Source organism: Halichoerus grypus, chromosome 7, assembly GCF_964656455.1.
Source record: "Halichoerus grypus chromosome 7, mHalGry1.hap1.1, whole genome shotgun sequence".
Lineage (NCBI taxonomy): Eukaryota > Metazoa > Chordata > Mammalia > Carnivora > Phocidae > Halichoerus > Halichoerus grypus.
The window spans coordinates 40,689,636-40,705,172 of NC_135718.1; the positions used below are offsets into that span (position 1 = coordinate 40,689,636).

General features: G+C 35.0%; 1 protein-coding gene across 1 annotated transcript in view; it reads left to right on the plus strand.

Annotated features, from left to right (window-relative positions):
• Nucleotides 1-15,537, plus strand: part of PTPN20 (protein tyrosine phosphatase non-receptor type 20) — a 114,686-nt gene that overhangs the window by 31,629 nt on the left and 67,520 nt on the right. Inside the window, exon 2 of the mRNA XM_078076854.1 lies at nt 12,083-12,186. Coding sequence (XP_077932980.1) covers nt 12,083-12,186 — 104 coding nt within the window. The remainder of the gene's footprint in view (nt 1-12,082; nt 12,187-15,537) is intronic.

The window sequence follows — 15,537 nt, forward strand, 5'->3', positions numbered from 1 at the left end:
GTTATGGGTTTGGGGGAGGAATACCACAGAAGTGAAGTGCTCTTCTTGTCACATCATATCAGAAGGCACATGACATCCACGTGACACCACTGATGCTGTTAATGGTCATCATTTAGTTAAGGTGGTATTTGCCAGAGATGTTTTCTCTGCTGTAAAGTTACTCTATTTCCCTTTTCTCACTCTTTGGACCTGAGTCACTAAGTGTAGCTTGCCCTCCTGGGTGGGGAATTGGGCAAGAATTAAGCTCTACCTATTGGAGGAGGGAGTATATATACATTTTGGGGGATTATTCTGTAAAGAAGGTTTGTCTCTCCTCCCCTGCTTATTTATTTGATCATTTGTCTATATGAGTAGGGACTCATTTATATTTATTTTATACTTCATTATAATCCAATTATTATTTACTTTAGTGTTCCAGTTGTTCTAGCTCTGGCCCTTGGAAGGTCTTTCAGGTTGACTCCTATGTCCTGTCCTATCACATATCCCATCCTTTAGTTTTTTGAGCACTTCACTACTTTATTGCATTACAAGATACTCCAGGCTTATCTCAAGTGTCCCCCTAGCCCGGCCTAGATTCAGCCATTTCTCGAAAAAGATTTGTTTTCTTTTATTGGAGAATAGTATTTAAGAATCAAGATATGGACACTGGGCTTGTTTGTTGCTACTGTAGTATCATTGTTTCTGGCCCCTGGATAGTTCTTTTTAACAGACTGAAAAATAATCACATGGTTTAATGGAATAAATCTTGAAAAAATGTAAATGAACAAAGTGAATTCTCAAAATGTTAACAGTAATAACCAACACATTAAATGCTGAGCCTTTTGTGAAGCACTGTGCTGAGTGCTTCAGGTGTACCTCAGCTGATTGTCATAACATCCTTACGACACAGGCACTGTTGGTATTTCTGTTCTATAGATGATGAAACTGAGACAGAGAGAGATTAGGGAATTTGACCAAAATCATGCACCACATAAATGACAGAACTGGGATCAAAGAGGTGAAATTCAAGTGTGATATATAACACTTGGAAATTACTGATTGGATAAATTCAAGAGAAAGGTGCTGAGAAATTATTAGGATTAATCAAACAGTGAATTTTGAGGAAATTCAATTTATCAGGTTTTTTTTGTCCTTCATGTTTTTTGTGCACTAAGACATATTTGCATACTTGTGAACATTTTTCTCCTGTTTCTAAAATTTTATAGTGTTAGCTATTAGATTTATATCTCTGATTTATTCCTTTTTTTAATGGGGTAATATAAGGATTGAGTTTTTTTTTCCATGTTATTTCAGCATCACTTTTTGAAACATCTGTCCTTTCTCCATTAAATTACCTAGGCCTCTTTGTCAAAAATCATTGAATATATGTGTGTAGAATTATATGTGGACTTTTTATTCTCTTCCATTGCTGTATACTTCTGTCCTTATTCCAATGTCATAGTATCTTAATTATTATAGCTCTGTAATAAGTCTAGAAATCAATTGGTTAAGTCTTTCGGTGTTGTTCTTTTTCAAAATTGTTGTTGCTATTGTAGGCTCTTGGCATTGCATATACATTTTAGAATTAGCTTGTCAGTTCTACAAAAAACTCTTGATGGGATTTTGATTGAGATCACTGTGGGGGGTTTGACATCTTAGCAATATCGAGTCTTCTAACACAAAGGCAACGTGTATTTCTCCATTTATTCAGGTATTCTTTAATTTCTTTCAGCAATGCTTTGTAGTTTTTTTTTTTTTTAAAGATTTTATTTATTTATTTGGGAGAGAGAGCAAGCAAATGGGAGTGAGAGAGAGAGCAGGAGTGGAGGAGCAGAGGGAGAAGGAGAAGCAGACTTCCCACTAAGCAGGGAGCCCAACTTGAGGCTCGATCCCAGGACCCGGGATCATGACCTGAGCCGAAGACAGACACTTAACCGACTGAGCCACCCACATGCCCCAATGCTTTGTAGTTTCCAGTGTACAGGTCTTAAGCATGTTTCAAGTATTTCAGGTTTCTTACATTAATAAATTTTTAAATTTTAATTTTAGATTGTTCCTTGCTAACATAGAAATACAGCTGATTTTGTATTCTGACTGCATATCCCACAACCTTGCTAAGTTTATTTATAATTTCTAAAAGCTTTTAAAAATAGATTCCTCATGATTTTCTGTATAGACAATCATATCATCTTTGAATAAGAGTTTCATACATCTTTTAAAAAAATTTTTTGTTATGTTAATCACCATACATTACATCATTAGTTTTTGATGTAGTGTTCCATGATTCATTGTTTGTTCATACATCTTCTTTAGCAATCTTTTTGTCTTCTTTTTCTTGCCTAACAGCACTGGCTAATACTTCTAATACATTGTTGAAAGGATGTGTTAAGAGCAGACATCTTTGACTTGTTCCAGATTTTAGAGGGACAGAGTTCAGTCTTTCACTCTTAAGAATGTTGTTAGCCATAGGTTTTTTTGTAGATATTCTTTATCAGGTTGAGAAGTTTCCCTTCGATTCATAGTCTGCTGAGGGTTTTTCAGTAATTGAACTTTGTTAAATTTTTTTTCTGCATCTATTGAAATTCTTATTTGTCTTTTTTCATTGTGAGTATATTCATACAGTGACTTATACTGATTACTCTGCAAGTGTTAACCTACTTTACATTTTTGGATGAACTCCATGTGGTCACAGTATACTACCCTTTTTATGTATTTCTGGATTTGATCTGGCAAATTTTGTTAAGGACTTTTGCATCTGTATGAGAGGATGTTGATCTATAATTTTCTTCTAATATCTTTGATATTGGTATCAAGATAGTTGTTAGGAACTGCACTATGTTCTGAAGTTCACATGTTGAAGCCCTTATCCCCAGTGTGATTGTATTTGGAGATAAGACCTTTAAAGAGCTTATTAAGGTTTTTAAAAAAATTTTTATTGTTATGTTAATCACCATACATTACATCATTAGTTTTTGATGTAGTGTTCCATGATTCATTGTTTGTGTATAACACCCAGTACTCCACGCAGAGCGTGCCCTCTTTAATACCCATCACCAGGCTAAACCATCCTCCCATTCCCCTCCCCTCTAGAACCCTCAGTTTGTTTTTCAGAGTCCACCATCTCTCATGGTTTGTCTCCCCCTCTGATTTCCCCCCTTCATTCTTCCCCTCCTGCTATCTTCTTCTTCTTTTTTTTTTTTTTAACATATATTGTATTATTTGTTTCAGAGGTACAGATCTGTGATTCAACAGTCTTGCACAATTCACAGCACTCACCATAGCACATACCCTTCCCAATATCTATCACCCAGCCACCCCATCCCTCCCACCCCCCACCACTCTAGCAACCCTCAGTTTGTTTCCTGAGATTAAGAATTCCTCATATCAGTGAGGTCATATGATACATGTCTTTCTCTGATTGACTTATTTCGCTCAGCATAACACCCTCCAGTTCTATCCACATCATTGCAAATGGCAAGATTTCATTCCTTTTGATGGCTGCATAATATTCCATTGTATATATATATACCACTTCTTCTTTATCCATTCATCTGTCGATGGACATCTTGGCTCTTTCCAGTTTGGCTATTGTGGACATTGCTGCTATAAACATCGGGGTGCACGTACCCCTTCGGATCCCTACATTTGTATCTTTGGGGTAAATACCCCGTAGTGCAATTGCTGGATCGTATGGTAGCTCTATTTTCAACTTTTTGAAGAACCTCCATACTGTTTTCCAGAGTGGTTGCACCAGCTTGCATTCCCACCAACAGTGTAGGAGGGTTCCCCTTTCTCCGCATCCCTGCCAACATCTGTACTTTCCAGACTTGTTAATTTTAGTCATTCTGACTGGTGTGAGGTGATAATTCAGTGAGGTTTTGATTTGGATTTCCCTGATGCCGAGCGATGTTGAACACTTTTTCATGTGTCTGTTGGCCATTTGGATGTCTTCTTTGAAAAAATGTCTGTTCATGTCTTCTGCCCATTTCTTGATTGGATCATTTGTTCTTTGGGTGTTGAGCTTAAGAAGTTCTTTATAGATTTTGGATACTAATCCTTTATTTGATATGTCATTTGCAAATATCTTCTCCCATTCTGTCAGTTGTCTTTTGGTTTTGTTGACTGTTTCCTTTGCTGTGCAAAAGCTTTTTATCTTGATGAAGTCCCAATAGTTCATTTTTGCCCTTGCTTCCTTTGCCTTTGGCAATGTTTCTAGGAAGACGTTGCTGCAGCTGAGGTCGAAGAGGTTGCTGCCTGTGTTCTCCTTTAGGATTTTGATGGACTCCTGTCTCACATTGAGGTCTTTTAACCATTTTGAGTTTATTTTTGTGTGTGGTGTAAGGAAATGGTCCGGTTTGATTCTTCTGCATGTGGCTGTCCAATTTTCCCAACACCATTAGTTGAAGAGACTGTCTTTTTTCCATTGGACATTCTTTCCTTCTTTGTCGAAGACTGGTTGACCATAGAGTTGAGGGTCCATTTCTGGGCTCTCTATTCTGTTCCATTGATCTATGTGTCTGCTTTTGTGCCAGTACCATACTGTCTTGATGATGACAGCTTTGTAATAGAGCTGGAAGTCCGGAATTGTGATGCCGCCAGCTTTGCTTTTCTTTTTCAACATTCCTCTGGCTATGCGGGGTCTTTTCTGGTTCCATACGAATTTTAGGATTATTTGTTCCATTTCTTTGAAGAAAGTGGATGGTATTTTGATGGGGATTGCATTGAATGTGTAGATTGCTCTAGGTAGCATTGACATCGTCACAATATTTGTTCTTCCAATCCATGAGCATGGAACGTCTTTCCATTTCTTTGTGTCTTCCTCAATTTCTTTCATGAGTATTTTATAGTTTTCTGAGTACAGATCCTTTGCATCTTTGGTTAGGTGGCAAATGTCTCCTTCTCTTCAGTTTTATGGCAAGTTGGTGTAGAACTGGTGTTTTTCCTTAAATGTTTTATAGAATTTGCCCGTGAAGCTATTCAGATCTGATGTTTGTTTGGGGGAGGATTTTAAATTATGAATTCAATTTCTTTTTTTTTTTGTATCTTGTGTTTAATGATTAGAAGAGTTAATATTGTTAAAATTTCAATACTACCAAAAGCCATCTATAGATTCAATGTAATCTCTGTAAGATTCCAATGGCATTTAAAAAAAAATCTAGTAGCCACATTTTTTTTATGTTCAGTTAGCCACTGTATAGTACATAATTAGTTTTTGATGTAGTGTTCAATGATTCATTAGTTAAATATAACACCCAGTGCTCATCACAGCACGTGCCCTCCTCAATACCCATCACCCTGTTACCCCCTCCCCCCATTGTCCTCCCCTCTCAAACCCCCAGATTGTTTCTCGGGGTCCATAGTCTCTCATGGTTCATCTCCCTCTCTGATTTCTCCCCCTTTGGATTTCCTTCCCTTCCCCTATGGTCCTCCGTGCTATTGCTTATGTTCCACATATGAGTGAAACCATATGATAATTGTCTTTCTCTGCTTGACTTACTTCACTTGACATAATCCCCTCCAGTTCCAACCATGTTGAATTCAAATTCTTTAAGAGATATAGAGCTATTCATATTATCTAGTTCTTCCTGGATGAGCTATGGTAGATTTTCAATTTCAGTCTTTCAAATTATTTGTTCATTTCATCTAAGTTGTCAAACTTACTGACATAAAGTTATCCTTATTATTCTTTTAACACACTTTACATTTTTATAGAAAATATGGTGAGGTCCTCCCTTCCATTTCTGAGGTTGTTAGTTTGTTTCTTCTCTCTTTTATTTATTTATTTTTTTAAAGATTTTATTTATTTATTTGACAGAGAGATAGAGAGAGAGCACAAGTAGGCAGAGAGAGAGGGAGAAGCAGACTCTCCACTGAGCAGGGAGCCTGACGCGGGGCTCGATCCCAGGACCCTGGGATCATGACCTGAGCCGAAGGCAGCCGCTTAACTGACTGAGCCACCCAGGCGCCCCTCTTCTCTCTTTTATTTTTTGATGCATCTGAAAATTCACCAATTTTATTGATCTTTTCAATGAACCCAATGTTGGTTGCATTTTATTGTTTTTCTCCTTCAATGATTTCTGTTTTTACCACCATTTCCATTCTTCTACTTCTTTGAATTTAATTTGCTCTTCTTTTCTAATTTCTTAAGGTAGAAGTTTAGATAATTGGATTTTAGGCCTTTCTACTTTCCTCATACAAGTATCCAATGCTCTACATTTCTATAAAACATTACTTTGCTTCATCCTTAAAATTTCAATGTGCTGTTTTTATTTACCCTCATGAAGTTTAAGATATTTTCTAGATTCTCTTGTGATTTATTTTTTGACTCACAGGTTAAAAAAATTTGTTGTTGAGTTTCCAGATATTTGGAGATTTCCCATATACCTTATTATTATTAATTTCTAATTTAATTACATTGTGATCTGATCTTTATAATTTATGTGATAAACTCTATATGATTTCATAGCTTGTTAATTTTTTGAGAATTGTTTTATGGCCCAGTGTATAATCTTTGAAAATGTTCCATGCATACTTCAATGTGTATTCTGTTGTTTTTAGGTGAAGTGTTTTGTACTTTTAAGTTAGGACAGTATGAATTATAGTGTGTTTCAAATCTTTGTCTTTATGATTTTTTTCTTTTCTTTTCTTTTTTTAAAGATTTTATTTATTTGACAGAGAGATAGAGAGCACAAGTAGGCAGAGAGGCAGGCAGAGAGAGAGGGAGAAGCAGGCTCTTTGCTGAGCAGGGAGCCTGATGTGGGACTCGATCCCAGGACCCTGAGATCATGACCTGAGCCGAAGGCAGCTGCTTAATTGACTGAGCCACTCAGGTGCCCCTGTTTTTTTTCTTTCATGTCAGTTGCTGAAAGAGAGTTTTGTGGATATGTGTCTTTCTCCTTTCAGTTCTGTTAGTTTTTATTTCATATTAATCTGGGTTTTTGCTATGAGTTGAATACAGATTTTGAATTGCTATTTTTCTAATAAATTAACATCTACCATTATGTAATGTCATCTTTATCACTGGTAATGCTCTTTAGTCTGAAGTCTACTTCATCTAATGCTAATCTAGCCATTCTAACTTTTTCTTGACTAGTGTTAGCATGGTATCTCTTTCCCTCTTTTTTCTTTTAAAGTTTGCTGAATTTCTGTTCAGTCCTTTTTCCCCCACTCTCCTTCATTTTGGATCATTTCTATTGCTGTATGTTGACATACACTGGTCTTTTCTTCTCTACTCTCTCGTCTGCTGTTAGTTCTATCCAGTTCATATATTATGTATTTCATCTCTAGAAATTCCATTTGGGTTTCATTTTTACATTTTTTATTTCTCTTCTATGTTTTCTTTTTTTAAATTTTATTTTATTATGTTATGTTAATCACCATACATTACATCATTAGTTTTTGATGTAGTGTTCCATGATTTATTGTTTGCATAACACCCAGTGCTCCATTCAATACGTGCCCTCTTTAATACCCATCAGCAGGCTAACCCCTGCCCCTCCCCCCTCCCCTATAGAACCCTCAGTTTGTTTCTCAGAGTCCATAGTCTCTCATGGTTCGTCTCCCCCTCCGATTTCCCCCCCTTCATTTTTCCCTTCCTACTATCTTCTTGTTCTTTTTCTTAAACATATAATGTATTATTTTATTTCCTTGAGCACCTTCATAAAATTTGTAACAGCTTGTTCAAGGTTCTTGTTTATAACTTTCATCAGCTATTATTTCTAAGTATATTTCTATTGACTGACTTTTCTGGTCATAGGATATATTTTCCTATTTCTCTGCATCCTTGTTAATTGTTTACTGGATGCTGGATGCTGCAAATTATATGATTTTTGGGTGCTGGGTTTTTTTTTATTCCTTTAAGAAAGTGTTTGGTATTTTCTGCCTTGCAGTTATATTACTTGAAGTTCAAATTAAACTTGATTCTTTTTGAAGCTTGCTATTAAGCTTCTTAAAGGTGGTGCAGGGTAGCCTTTATTCTGGGGATAATTTAGTTTTGCTAAGAAGTGTCTGTTCTGTGAACTCTCCCTGGAGCCTAATGTATTGCGAGATCTCATTCTGGCTTGTAAGAACACAAACTGTTCCTCACCCTTACTAAACTCTGCTGCTTTCCACTGATTTTCCTTGATATCAGGGATTGTCCTACATATAAGAAGACCCATATTCTGTAAAGGATAAGAGAGGATTTCTTTGCATATGTTCAGACTTCTCTTGTTCTGTACAACTATCTCCTCTCTTGATATTCTGCCCTGCAAATTCTACTTGCCATGGTCTCTCTGAGCTTTGATCTCTTTCTCTGCAACTCAATGAGATCACTGGACTCTTTCTTCTCTCCCTGAGCTGTGGCCTGGAAACTCCTTGAGGACTTAATGTGGGGCAATCATAAGACTCACCTCGTTTGTTTCCCCTCTCTCTGAGATCATAATCTATTGCACAATGTCTGAAAATTGTGGTTTCAATGTATTTTGTCCTATTTTCTGGTTGTGATTAAGTGATAAATTTCTCATAGGCAGAAGTGAAAGTCAGTGGTAGATTACTTTAATTTTCATTTGTTTATTAGGTGACACTGGATTTTTTTTAAATACATTTATTGGCCTGTAAGTTTTCTTCTTCTATGAGTTGCTTGTTTATAATTCTTACAGATATATTTTTTTCTTTTAATTTGCCTCCCTAGCATATGAAGCTCCTTTTTAAGTACAGAATTCCTGGTTCTTTGAATCTTGGTGTGAATCAATAGTGGCAGTAACATTTAATGTCAAGGATTATGGGAAGACATGGTATAGTTTTAGCACTCAGTAACAGGAGTGAGTGTTAGATGTGCACCCTCAGCATTCAGGAGACCATGTTTTTTTGCTCGGCTTTTTTGGTGGTTAGAGGAACTGCCCAGAGGACATACAATAAATTTTATTTATTCTCAAATCAGCAGTAGTTGGATGTTGTTACTTCCAACTAAGAGTATCAGCTAGTTTAATATACTTGACTCATTTTTCCCCCCATTGGCTCGTCTTACTGAATTTCAGGAATGCGATATGTATCCTAGATACATATCACTTCTTCCTGGTGAATGCTTTTTAAAAAAAAAAGAAAAACTCTATTGAGAGTATCTTCTTTTTTCCATTTTTTATTTTTTTAAGATTTTGTTTCTAAGTAATCTCTACAACCAACCTGGGGCTCAAACGTACAACCCTGAAATAAAGGGTCACATGCTCTTCCAACTGACCCAGCCAGGCGCCCCTATTGACAGTATCTTTTAATTAATATTCAAGTTTATCAATATTTTCTCCTATAAGTTGTGCTTTTGTAATTAGAAAATTTATTCCTACCCTGAGAGAATAAAAATAGCCTCTTTTATTTATTTATTTTGTATACTTTGATCTTTGATCTTATCAGGCTCTGAGATAGGGATATAATTTTTTTTTTTTTCTGGTAGGAAAGCCAGTTGTCCCAACCCCATTTATTTTAGTGTTTTCCCTACTCATCTGCAATGCCACCACTATCTAATAGTAAATGCTTTTATGTACTTGAGCATGTTTTTGAATCCCTGTTCTCTTTTCGTCCTCTATTTTTCTACTCTTATACCAATTCACACTGTTGATTACTCTAACTTATAATCAGTATTGATACCTGATAGGACAAATGCCCCAATCTGTTTTCCTTGTCCAAGTTGTCTTTGCTGTTCTTGGACTTATATTCTCTAGTTTGTCTACACACACACACACACACACACATACACACATGCACGCACACACACATCCTGCTTAAATTCTGATTGGATTTGCATTGAATCCGTGGATTAATTTAGAGGCTACTTACCATTATTATGATACTGAGTTTTCTCCTATATGAATATGGGTTCTTCTACTTTTTGTAAACTTCAGTAAGATTTTGCGATTTTTACTATATATTTTTGGTTTATTTCTAGTTACCTTATATTTTTATTTCTATTGTGAATGATACATTTTCTTTTGTTTCAGTGTCTAGTTGGTTATTGTTGGTTTATGGAATGTTTCTAATTTATTGTATCAGCTATCCTGTCAGACTTTTTTATGATTTCTAGTAATTTGACTATAGAGTCTCTTTAATTTTCTGTGTATTTGCAAATACCATTTACTTGCTTTGTTTCCAATTCTTAAGGTTTTTTTTCTTCTTCTTTTGTTTTATTGCTTGGGCAATAATACAAATACATTATACATTATACAATGTTAAATAAGGGTAGTGGTAACAGGCATTTCTATGTTTTTCTTAAACAATGAGAATATGTCTAAAGTTTTAGCATTAAGCTTAATGTTGGCTCAATATTTTGAATAGATAACCTTTTCTATAAGTTAAAGAAGTTCCTTTCTATTTCTACCTTGAAAGGCTATTGAATTTTTAAAATGATTTTTCTTTATATGTTCAGATGATAATATGATTTCTGTCCTTTAATTGACATTTGTTATATACCAATTTACACTGATAGATTTTTATGATACCGACCATAATTTGAAGTCTTGTGATAAATCTTAGTCTACACATTTCTTCCATTGCACCATTTAGTAATATTGTACTTAGGATTTTTGCATTGATGTCCATTTTTAAGTTTGGCTTATAATTTTTCTTGTATTTTACATGTTTTGTTTTCATGTAAGGATTTTACTACCTTTTAGTATAAATTACACAATTTTACATTTTAAAAAATTCTCTAAAATAGTTTGTATAAGAAAGAGATTTTGTTCATTGAAAGTTTGATAAAATCTCATCTGGAAGCCTCTTTGGGCCCAGATGTCTGTTACCTCCTGGGGATGAGATTTTTAATTATTGGTTTAACTTTTTAAATGCTTATTATACTATTTATGCTTTCTACATATTCTTGGGTAGATTTTGATGATTTATAATTCTCTGTAAAAGTTTCCATTTCATCAAATTTGTCTAAAGGTACTTACTTCTAAAAATGATAGTTGGGTCCGTGGCCGTGCCCTTTTTCCTTCTTAATGTTAATTAAATTGAGTAGTGAAAGACATTTGCATATTTTTAAGTCCTTTTTCAAAGAAGTAATATTTGATTTTGTTGATTTGTTGTTTTAAATTGTTTTCTGTTTGCTGTATTTCTTTATGATGTCTTACTTTCTACTTTTTTGGGGGTTTCCTCAGTTTTACTTGGCCTTTATGATTAAATATAAAACTCATTTTTGTCCTTTTTTTCTGCTTCTGTTATAAATGTATTTAAAACTATACATTTCCACTTTAAATACTGCTTTAGTTAACTTTCATGTTAGTTTTGATATGTTGTTTTTTCATTGATATTTCATAATGTATACATATAAAATTAACTCGTGTTATAATAGTTCACAATTTCTTTTTGTCCTTTTTAACACATTAATGAATGACCTTTTTCGTTTCCAAAGTATACGTTTACTATATATTTTTTTTACTATATTTGTTTTGTTGATTTTATAATATGCCATGTCACAAAATTTCTAAACCATAATAGTTAGGGCTACCACGATATAGGGAACAGTACTCTGAATGCTTGTTCCAAAATCAGAGAAAAATATCTCCTTTGGCTTCTATATGAAATATTCTGTGCAGTGAAAATAACAGGTTAGCAATGATCCTATAATAAAACCAGCAATGACTTTCCTAGGGAGGATTCATATTTTATTCCTCAATAAAGCCTGAAATGACTTTCTATATACATTAACATATTGCTAATTTATTTATTATTAATAATTCAGGAAGTTAAAGTGAGATTTATGTAGCACACTGTTCTTTATCTAAGAAGTAGACCCTGAAAAACAGAAGAATTATCTTATGTGATACCCAGTGCATAGGTTCTGGAAGTTGTGTATATTTAGGATTTACCTGAAGAGTAATACAGAAGTAGGAACAAAGGGACCGCTCAAAAATTAACTTTCTGAGGATGATCCTAGAAGAAGGATCATGTTTGCTATGTTATTTTTTTAAAGCAGGGAGAAAAGTGATTAATATAGGAGATAAAGATGAGATGACTGTACAATAGGAAAAGTAGGCGAACATTCCCCTTGTGTAGCTTGGGTTTTCTCATTAAGGCACAACCTTTCTCTGTGTAACCCTTTGCATTTGATCAATTCTTCCCTTCTCTTTTTCAGGAAAAAATAAGAAGGTACATGACTGTGATTCAGAAGACATGATTTCCAGGGAGACTTTGACTTCATCAAGTGAGGAAAAGACACCTAAATCAGTGACTCATGAGGTAAAACTAGAAGAGGGATCTCTGCTAAATGATTGTGGCTACTGTGGAATCACAGAGTAAGCTCTCTAAGGCATAGGGGGGGTCTATTTTGTTCTCCTTAGCACACTAATTCTCAGTTCTCTGTCCCTCTGATGTTGAAGACAACCAAAATAGCAATTTGAAAGAGTGGAACTCTTTGCAACTCTAAAGAAAACCTCTTGATACTATTCTGGAAATTTTACTTATTTTGGCATCAATTTCATTTTGTGCTACTAATAGAGATACAAAATGAATTTCATATAAAATTTGAAGCACCTTTAGATATATTGATTGATGGAATTTTTAAATGATAGAGACAGCATGGTACAGTGTCTCTAAACTATGGAAAGGTAGAGGGTTGGGAAAATCTGGGGCAAACACTCTCACCTTGACATGTGTCTCCTTCCTTGTGGAGATAACTGCCAGGATTAGAGCACAAAAAGAGCAATGCATTTTCATCATGTGGGTGGCTTGCGTTTTTTTCTCTTATCTACTGGAGCTTTGGGACTGCCATCATGTTGCTGTTTTCAGACTCACATTCTATTCTGTAGGTTCCAGCATTACTAGAGATCAGAGTAAGTACCAAGAACAGATACTGCTTCTCCCGTTTTCCAGTTTGGCTGCCCTCTCCACCCAGGACTGACAGTCATGCTGCTGCTTTGAAGGGACCTCTCATATAGGAATCTGTGCTGCATCGAGCCCACCTACCATCATATCTCTGGCTGGCAGTCTCTAAATCTGAATGTACTGCTGGGCTCTCAGCCCCACTGTTGATACTTTTCTCTGATCAGAATGATTTTGTACTTGAAGGAGAGATAATTTCAAAGTGAGCACTTTCATAGAATGTCCATACTTGACTCCCTTCTAGAACTAAGTACATTTTATTGTTTGTTTGTTTTCCCCTATATTTTATGGCTTGACCTATCTAGGATGAATTTTGATATGCTTTAAAATTTCATTTTAGAAAAGAGTATCTTAGAGAACATTTCTGGATGGTTTTTAGAGTAGCATGTTGGGAAAACCAGCTGATTTTACCAGGATTTGCTTTTCTTAACATTTCATGAATTAATTTGATGTTATAACCACTTGATGCACTTTCAGTTATGATGCTATCCCTAGGAACTATCTAGACTCAGACTTATAGATGATTAGATTTGGAAGCTAGGTCAACACATTTTTATTCCAACACTCATTTTAGAGGTGAAGAAACTAAGTCCCAGAGAGCTGAAATGATTTGTCTGTGATCATACAGCTCTTCAGTCACAGCAAAGACTAGAAACCAGGCTCCTATCTCCTAGTATTACTGCTCCTAGTATTACTCCTAGTATTTACTACTTTGTCCTCATATGTCCTTGGCATATATATGCAGTGCAGAAAAGCTAACTTAAGTTCCTCAGAAAAAGTTATTTGGCCCTTTCTTTAATTTGACATTAATTTGATTCAGTGAGCAGTCTCCAAAAAGACCTGACATCTTGGTAATTTGGTATATTTCTCCTTGCACCTTCTTAACGTTGTTAGCCAAATCACATTTCACTCAATCAAAGACATATTAGAGTCCTAAGTGAGGCTTTAATTTGAATTGCAGCCATCTAAAGCAGTTTGCTTCTTGGATAAATGTAATCAAGTTGATTTTGAAGTGTGACTTGAAATATGTCTCAGGTTTAAATTATGGTAGGAATTCTCGCCCAGGTGATGTCACTTTTTCTTAGTAACTGAGTTATAAGAAAATGGCTTTTTAAACATGTCTTGTTGGAGATGAGAGGGATTGTATTGGTGCAATAGTACTATTCTCTTTCTTTTCCTCCATCCCATTTTATTCATAATCTTCACATTCCTTTTTAATTCTCCCGAAATTAGTGTTTAAGGATTTGTTTTACCAATTAGTGTTGACAAACTAGTTTTCAGGACTAGGCAAACTCTGTAGAACTCATTCAATTTGTTGGTCATCTGTGTAGTTTAATGAGAAGGAATCTTTGGGGGACACCCTTGATTTTTTTTTTTAAGATTTAATTTTTTTTTTTAAGATTTTACTTATTTATTTGTCAGAGAGAGAGAAAGAGAGAGAGAGTGAGCACAAGCAGAGGGAGTGGCAGGCAGAGGGAGAAGCAGGCTCTCGGCTAAGCAAGGAGCCCGATGTGGGACTTGATTCCAGGACCTTGGGACCTGAGCCAAAGGCAGACGCTTAATCAACTGAGCCACCCAGGTGTCCCTTCCCTTGATGTTTTATTTTTTATTTTTTTTAAAGATTTTATTTATTTATTTGACAGAGAGAGAGAGAGACAGCAAGAGAGGGAACACAAGCAGGGGGAGTGGAGGAGGGAGAAGCAGGCTTCCCACGGAGCAGGGAGCCCCCAGGACCCTGGGATCATGACCTGAGCCGATGGCGGACGCTTAATGACTGAGCCACCCAGGCGCCCTCCCTTGATGTTTTAAAGTAAAAGAATTAAAATACACAGAGCAACACTAACAAAAGAGAACTAATGTAGCTATAGTAATATCAGACAAAAAGACTTAAAAGTATAAAGTATTATGCTTTAGAGGTCACTATATAATACTAAAAGGTTTAGTTCACAAGGAAGATATAAAATTCTAAATTTATAAGCACCAGAATATGTAAATCAGTATTGGACAGAATTATAAGAAGGAATTGATAAATTCACTATGATAGTGGACCATTTAAAAAGATATCTTTTATTAAAAGAATAGACAATAGTTAAGAGTATAGAATTATAAAAAAATTATCCAGATAGATAGAACAAACATATCTATAGAACTTGCATCCAAAAGTTAGAGAACATACATTCTTTTCAAGCATACATGGACCATTTATAAAAATTTACCATGTACCAAATTAAAATATATCTCAACCAATTTCAAATAATCTTTATAGTACTGACTGTGGCCTCTGACATGAGAAATTCAGTTGGAAGTCAACCACAAATAGATAAAACACACTCAAGACATACTCAAAACTCATGGGTCAAAGAAGAGGTCATAGTGGAAATTTAAAATATTTATAATAGAATAAATACAAAATTACAGTATATAAAAATGTGTGGTTTTCTCATTATGCAGTAGTTAGCACATGTATACCAAATATCAAATTATCTACCATAATAGATTACACCGTTACATTTACAATGGTACCAGCTATAAAGTATGTAGGAGTCAATCTAAGAAAAGGTATGAATTACTTTTCTTGAGAATATTTAAAAATATTTTGTTGTTATAGCTATATCATATCAATGGATAATAAGTCTTAATGAATGAAGAAAATAGTTATCCCTAATTTATTTATTTATATTTTTAGAGATTTATTTATTTTAGAGAGAG